Source organism: Corticium candelabrum, chromosome 8 (assembly GCF_963422355.1).
Source record: "Corticium candelabrum chromosome 8, ooCorCand1.1, whole genome shotgun sequence".
Classification (NCBI taxonomy): domain Eukaryota; kingdom Metazoa; phylum Porifera; class Homoscleromorpha; order Homosclerophorida; family Plakinidae; genus Corticium; species Corticium candelabrum.
In genome coordinates this window covers 3,089,307-3,096,920 of record NC_085092.1, presented here as the reverse complement: position 1 = coordinate 3,096,920, position 7,614 = coordinate 3,089,307, and the positions used below count along the sequence as shown (strand labels likewise).

General features: G+C 39.6%; 1 protein-coding gene across 1 annotated transcript; it reads left to right on the top strand.

Moving 5' to 3' along the window:
* The first annotated feature begins 1,282 nt into the window (after positions 1–1,282).
* On the top strand, positions 1,283–5,424 carry LOC134183334 (uncharacterized). The gene is made up of 10 exons (XM_062650830.1): positions 1,283–1,360; positions 1,422–1,517; positions 1,581–1,634; positions 1,687–1,747; positions 1,819–1,951; positions 3,407–3,539; positions 3,598–3,620; positions 4,714–4,854; positions 4,918–5,021; positions 5,078–5,424. The coding sequence occupies exons 1-10, from the start codon at positions 1,299–1,301 to the stop codon at positions 5,255–5,257; spliced, it is 987 nt and encodes a 328-aa protein (XP_062506814.1). The 5' UTR covers positions 1,283–1,298; the 3' UTR covers positions 5,258–5,424.
* Positions 5,425–7,614: the final 2,190 nt, after the last annotated feature.

Below are 7,614 nucleotides of genomic sequence, written 5' to 3'. Positions count from 1 at the left end.
CGCAATTGGTCTGACTGCCACATCCGGTCAGATGTACGTTGGTGGTATTGCTGTGAGTACAGCTGACTTGTCTGAGTATCGGGACATTTTGGATGGAGATTTTAAGATGGGTCTTGTTGGCTGTATCGCTAATCTGGAGGTGAATGATGCATCTATTGATCTGGAACGCATGGCGCAGAGTGGCGCTAATGTCGAGAGCTGTGACAAGTCAAAGTAGTTCAATTGACAATTGACTGTGTTCTCATTGTAGTTGCAGTTTGCTGCATGCTTGTGTATTGGTTTTGTGCAGCTGTCTATTTTGAGTTAAAATTTCTGCATGCTAGTTATGATGCGGCTCTAAGGTTGTTGATTGCTCTTTTTAGTCATTAGTGTCACCTCTAATTATTGAGCTATGAAGCAGTAATATGCCTGTCAAGTAATAAAGTGAGAACTGTTGTGATTGACTGTAGCAGAGCAGAGTTATGTCACATCGATCCTTATAGTCTGACCTATTCCTTTCAGACTGCAATGCACGAAAAACTGTAACTGGCTCTCTGAACAAAGAGGAAAGAATAATAATCCAGCATTGTGACACACTGAATGGCTAGATTTCAGTCCCGTCCTATAGCTTTAATGCTGATTTCAAATTGACCACTGCATGAGTTACATTCTGAACAAATAATGAAATTAATAAACTGGTTCACACTAGGAGACAAGAACTAGTAAAACAGGATTTTCTCACCAAATTCACTTTATTAATATTTACTTGTACTTGACAATTACAGTTCAAGTAGATCTGATACATCGATTTCTATCAATACACAGTTCTGTATAAAGTTCCTGTTTAATTAAACTGGAAAAGCTAAGAATTGTTTTCAACTCAAGCTGCAATGTAAAAGACATGTAAAAATGTCTAGAAAAAGTAATGCCTTGGCCCTAATTGGATTTCAACCATTCAAGTGTTCAGCACATTCACTACCCAATTAGAGAAGCACTATAGTGCTAATCTCTCGGTTACTAACGTAGTAGGTGTAACAAGGATGCATATAGCACCCATTGTAAGAGTAGGTATAGGTGTGTCTCTAATCGTCTGTGCGTCATTGCAACACTTAGATAATTGGCGACATCTGCTCTTGTGACATACCATACTGTAACAATGAGTACATGCGCAGAAGGCGTGGCAAATTGTCGAGTCGGTTGTGGTGTTACCTTAGCGTTTGCGCCGGTAATAATTAAATTAACAGTAGTAGCGCATGCGCGCTTTGGCTATTCAGTTGTGTCACGTGTTCGCAAACGACGCATGCCCAGTTCGTTTTACAATGGCACAGATGCTCGGAAGTCTAAAAGGAATACTACACAAAGTGCAACATGACAGCAACAGGTGTACACAATAAAATTTATTACATGGTCTACTAGACATTCGAATCTTTGCTTCCTACCAGCCAGAGACAAAAGTTGGCAAAGAAACTAGAAAACACCAAGAAACGCATCAGGAAGCGTCTCTCCTCGAAGCAGACTAGCGAGGAAGAAGAGGAGCGGTTAGCTTAATTATTGGTTTATTTTGCTGTCAATGACATTACAGTGTTATGTGTGTTGCTCAGCAGAGACAGTGAACTGTCGTATGATCCAGATGCGGGGGCGGGGCTATTGCTGAGGTTATTCTTTTTGATGTTTAGTAGCGAAGCTTGAGTGTCAAATACGATGTAGGTATCAACAAGTTTGGGCGGAGATGCGCACCAACTCATCAAACTGTGCTGCAAATGCTACGGTGGGGTTCGCGCATGCGCAATATTTTATGGGTTTTTATTAATTTAATTTAATCGTGTGGTGTTGTTACAGCGTGTAGATGAACGTCTACAGTCAGAGGTTCGTCGTTGTCAGGCACTTCACAACGCCTTCACAGCTTTCAACTGGGAGTTGTCACGAATACCAGATCTGATGGTGATACTTGGTGAAGCAAAGACGAGAGTTGGTATGACTGTAAAATAGTGTTAGTGAATTATATGGCATTAATAGGGAATACAGTTGATGAGTTCAATATTTCACACACACACACACACACACACACACACACACACACACACACACACACACACACACACACACCACCACCACCACCACCACCACCACCACCATCATCATCATCATCGTCATCATCATCACTATCACCACCAGCACACATGCAAACACACACATGTGTAACTCCTTTTAATAGGGGTAGGGAGTTTGGCCAATTTTCAAATGGAAATCACAGAATTGCACTTTTTCATTGGTACAGTTACATTTGGAAACTCATGTGATGTATGTCAAAGTATGAAAATACACGTGATGTGTGTCAAAATGTGAATGCCTAATGCAGTAGTACATGACTGCGCATAAAGCAGGTGAAGCCGCAATGGACTAGTAGTACAGAATAGTTGCACATGCACAACTAACCCAGTTAACAGCACACGTTGTACCTAGAGTGTACTGTCCGAAGATCATAGAATATCGAAGAGGTTATTAGTGTTTTTGTTGCACCATCTTGCTGTTCACTTTTTGCCTAAAACTTTCAGTGTTCTACTTTGTTACTTTTATAAAATAGATGGATACATCATCATTGCTGCGTTATGCTGTTCATAGTTCATACATTATTGCCAAGAGGTTGGCTGGTAGATTATAGTGGCTTTGTGTAAAATTGTCATAGTATTATTGAATATTTGTATCACTCACTACAACTTTCTTTGTGTTGAGACGTGAACATTCCATAGATTCTATATTAGCTGTATAGCGTGTAGATATAGATAGTGTAGGCGATGTGACCATTTTTGAGCTTTTACGAAAGAGTGTGGTAAGAGTTTCGAATATAGTGGCGCAAGGAAATATTGCTCTGTGAAAGGAGTTATGTTTGAAAAAAGTGTAAACGTTAAGAAGGTCTAAGCACCGTACATTGTAGATCATTTTATATTTTGGTGTCATTTTGTTTTCGGTGGTTTTGTTACAAGTCTATTTACTTACTTGAATACAATGCCTGCAATTGATTAGCTCTCGACAACATAGCATACATTGCCACCTACAGCATTCAATGTATGTTACATGTCTGTGATCGTTAACTTTAGTACTCAAGATTCTTGAGCCCACAGCTCTCGGCTTCTATCGATGACCATGATCATGTCAACTCACTTTGCAATGGGTTCTGTACCACACATTCTGCACATGCCGAAAGCCTGCAAAATGCCACATACCAGATTTATGGTACCGCTGAAAGGTTGGGAATACATTTTTACCCAATTTGGATTCACTGACATGAGACATGATTGCATAATACATTTTATGATTCTCCTGTCTCACAGTACACTACATTGCTGTGACGCAATGTGGTTTTATTATCTTTAGACTTATTTTGGTGTTAGTTAGATATGACAGTAATAAACTTGTATGTGAGTAGAAGATGTTAATGGACAGTTGAAGGTTTTGGAGAAACAGCTGGATGAGTTAGAAGACATTTGTAATGATCTCGAAGTGAAACAGAAAAAGGAAGCTGAGGCATTGGCTGTGAAGCGTCACAGCGAACAGAAATGGTCTGAAATCCTGGTCGAGCTCTAGTGTCTATAGCGTGAATATTCTTTATTTTTGTAGGCAGCAGTTGGAAAGAGAAAAAGGTATTATAACCACATTGATTATGTGTGTATTGGAAGGAATCATAATGAATTGCAATTCGGTCATGTTGTAAACTTACACATAGTCACCCAACTCATATACAGACTTTGAGAGTCTGACTGTGATTGAACACTTTTGTGTGCTTAGTAGCTCTGCCATGCCGACTGAATATTTATATGTCAGTACTATATTTTAGTCTCACATAGCCAGTCCCTACTGCTGCGTCATACTTCTGGGTGGAAAGAAAGTGTAATGCGGTGATAGGGTCTGGCTATGCAAGACTAATGGCAGTACAGTACATGTATGAATCATTTGTTGCATAGTACGGTCTGAAACAGCCTGTGAAACAACAAGCTTTCGTGTTACGTCTAGATGTAGAGGAATGTCCAGAGTGCGATTCTTTTGTTTGGTATGTGTCTGTACTCCCAGTTTTGGCATTTCTGGATGCAAACCATTTTTGTGAAATTCATCAAATACTGCATTGGACAGAAAGTAGTCTAGCTTACCTTTGCTGTTAGTTACAGCTGAGTGTCACAGCAGTAACGACTGAAGATAGTACTGCTACATATGGCTGTCACTGTTATCAAAATACTTACAGACAGTGACTACATACTCTAAAATGTACATGATGAGGGGCAGGTTTGCCCAGAATTGGACCTCTAGGAAACATAGACTATCCAAAATGGTTCCCAAACTTGGTTGCAAGGTTTGATATATCAGGACCTTGAACCAGTTTGAAGTAATCACTGCTGTGTATCATGACTTATTCTTGCATCATGTCTGCTTGATTGATTTTCCATGTAAGTGTTTGGCCAACAGGTAATGAACTGTACGAATTGCCAGTGCAGCTTCAGTTATGAAGTGCGCTGCACAAGGAAATGACAGCGAACAAGCAAACTTTGCACATTTAAATTGCACTAGGCTACTATACCAAATTTGATTGAGCCTTACATACATAGTTGTCATTGCTTTCACAGTATTGATATGATAACAATTACTACACTAAAACGACCAATATCTACTATCGCTGTGTCCATTTTCTATCACCTATTTTTGTTTCTCTGGTGTTTTATGTTTTGTTTCTTGCTTTATCAGTGGCTGCTCTTCGCAAGTATACCCGAGAACAGGAGGCTCTGCAGTTTGTAGAAATGGCAGCGATAGAAGAGAAGCGACAAGCATATCAGGAAGTGTTTGCTGAGCAAATGCAACTCTACAAGAAACAGGGCAAAGTCGATTGTACGAAACTCAATATTCAAAGTGACATTTGATAGTTGCTCACCAGTTTGTCATTGTTTTTAGTGCCAATTGGTCATTCGAAGGTTTCTCAAGACAAAACATTACTTGAAGACATGTCGTTGGATGAGCAGGATGCAGCAGAGTTGAACGAGTTTCTTAAGGATCTGGTTAGTGTCATGCCCCTCTGAATTTTTCAGTCATTCCTTGAAGTTTGTGTGTGTAGTCTCCTGTATTGTCTGAAGACCACGAAGATGGAGATGGTGATTCTAGTCTTCTCAGTCCTGAAGTAACGTCTGTTGATGAAGATGATGATGAGACTGTGCCTGTCATGAAAGACGAGGAGTCACTCAGTCCACCGGTAGGCGATAGTCAACACAGTCAAATGAAGGGTTCGGGTGATTAGGTAGATATACTGTACTCTTATTGAGTGAAAATGATTTCATTGAATTATGTGACTATAGTAATTAATGCTTTGGTAGGTTTCAAGTGGCTTAGTTTGATGGAACTCATGCATATACTTATATTGTTTTGTATAAAGTGCTTCATCTGAATGTTTTAGGCTGTGGTGTGTAGTGCAGTGAACACACACGCACGCATGTACACACACGCACGCGCACACACACACACACACACACACACACACACACACACACACACACACACACCTTGAACCTTAAGTTCCGCCCTACCCACAATGGGTTTTGACATTGCAGAAGAAGCACCAAGAAGAACGATCAAGTGCTAGGGACAGGTCAAATTTGAGAGATCATGTTCCACTGTATCGAATCAACCCATCTATGTTTTCGTCCACGTGCTGTACATTTTACACCATGCAGTCTGCTTCGCAACAATAATTTTGAGGGTGTGTACCATTCATTTGAAGTAAGTGGCACTCACTTCTGCAACTAGTAGCAATCAAACAGTCAGGTGACAACACACACACACACACACACACACACACACACACACACACACACACACACACACACACACACACACACACACACACACACACACACACACACACACCTGAGCTATTTGCGTGTTTTTATAGTTAATTTGATAGTAAGAGCAACTCTACTGATGTCAAAATGGCTAAATGAAAGTGACACAGAGTAGAGTGAACAGAATGGTGATGCCACTGAATGTCAACCATATGCTGCTAATAGTGTAACCAAAGGCTCTGAGGTTTACGTGGTTGCCCTATTGTTATCTTCAATTTGTCATTTTGTATCCACTTTGCGAATGAGCTCGCTGTGCGACTTTGTTTCTTTAGTGATGTACATTGTACAGTGTAGAACACAGAAAAGATAATGAAATAAGTTTCAATGAGATGACTGAGCCTAGAAGACAGGATTTTACCCTAGTATGAAAGCTTGAAGTCTTTGTTCAAAAATTTTGTAATGCACGATTTTGGAGAATTTGCCTAGAATCCTTGAAAATCCATTTCACAACAATTTTATGTTTTTTCATGCAGCTCTTCTTACCTACTAGTACGTTCACAGTTTGTTGTCTCATGGTATGACGCTTCAACCTTCATGAGGCCTACTGATAAATATTAAAAATAAACGCCCATCTCATATACAGGCCGCTGTTATGTCAAACGCCACATCTAAAGTACTAATTAAAAACGCTGTGGCATTTCTTTGAAGAAACGCAGTCATACAGTACCAATCTCTTGAGTTTGGATGCTCAATTGCTGCGACATTGCAAGACAAGTGGGTTATGATGTGTGCTTGCCGTATGTATCAGTTTGCTTTTCAGTGTTGGTTGGTGTGTAGGGTTGAGATGCTTGTGCTAAAGGAAACACGGCAGAACTTACATTTTGTGACTAGATAATCTATTGGAACAGGTAGTATCCTGCGTACTTGATTGTTAGTTGTTTCTTGTAAGGAGTTTGTGATTATTGCAGGCATTGTTTGAATTCACTCAGTAAGATATTGCCAAAGTAAGAATTTCTTGAAATGTTGTGGTACTACCAAATTGTCAGTAGAATGTGATTGTTTTGTTTTATTTGTGTTGGTTTGGTTTTTGTTACTGCACATAATGACAATATAAATTTTATTTTAGTTAAATTTATATGTTTAATAAATATGCCTACTTTGTATCATAAGTGAGGACGGTGTTATAGAATAAGTACAAGCAATTGGGAGTGACAGTTGCCAACAAACCTGCCAGTATGAGTGACAGCAAGACACTGACCTTTTAGTAAATATAGAATTTACTTAATTTACATCTTTGCATGTATTTGAGATTTGCTGTGACACACATCTTGACTGTTATAAGACTGCAAACACATGCTTACATTTTTGCATTGACGGGCTACATAACTAACAGAGCAGGTATATTGTTTCAGGGAGTCATGTGTATCTCAGAAGTCGGGGCACAAGTGTGAACGTAGAGTCTAGAGATATGTGATGTCAATCATGATGTCATGTAATGAATTGTTCTTATAAATTAACATCACCAACACAAATACTGCTACCTATTGTAGGTAGACCAAGAAATCAGTCACAGAGAGCAGCAAATTGTAAGAAAAGATTGTGCATCGGTGGTACTCTCTAGTTGTTTAGTGATGTCCCATTCGAAGGACATCAAGGCTAGACACCAAGACTTTAGTCGCTTTAGAGCAGAAAACGATTGGTTTGCAGTGGAATGCATATAGCAGGAATGCTGAGAAATATTTGAAAAGCTTGAAAACTTGAGGAAGCGACTTGTTGCAATGAAGTGATACAAACTCATGAGCAAGGCTACCAGTCT

Bases quoted from the DNA above. Each gene is read 5' to 3' on its own strand.
- LOC134183334 (XM_062650830.1), top strand. From the start codon at position 1,299: ATGGCACAGATGCTCGGAAGTCTAAAAGGAATACTACACAAAGTGCAA. The intron at 1,635-1,686 runs GTTATTCTTTTT...AATACGATGTAG, and splicing joins GGGGCGGGGCTATTGCTGAG to GTATCAACAAGTTTGGGCGG. The intron at 3,540-3,597 runs GTCTGAAATCCT...TTATTTTTGTAG, and splicing joins CGTCACAGCGAACAGAAATG to GCAGCAGTTGGAAAGAGAAA.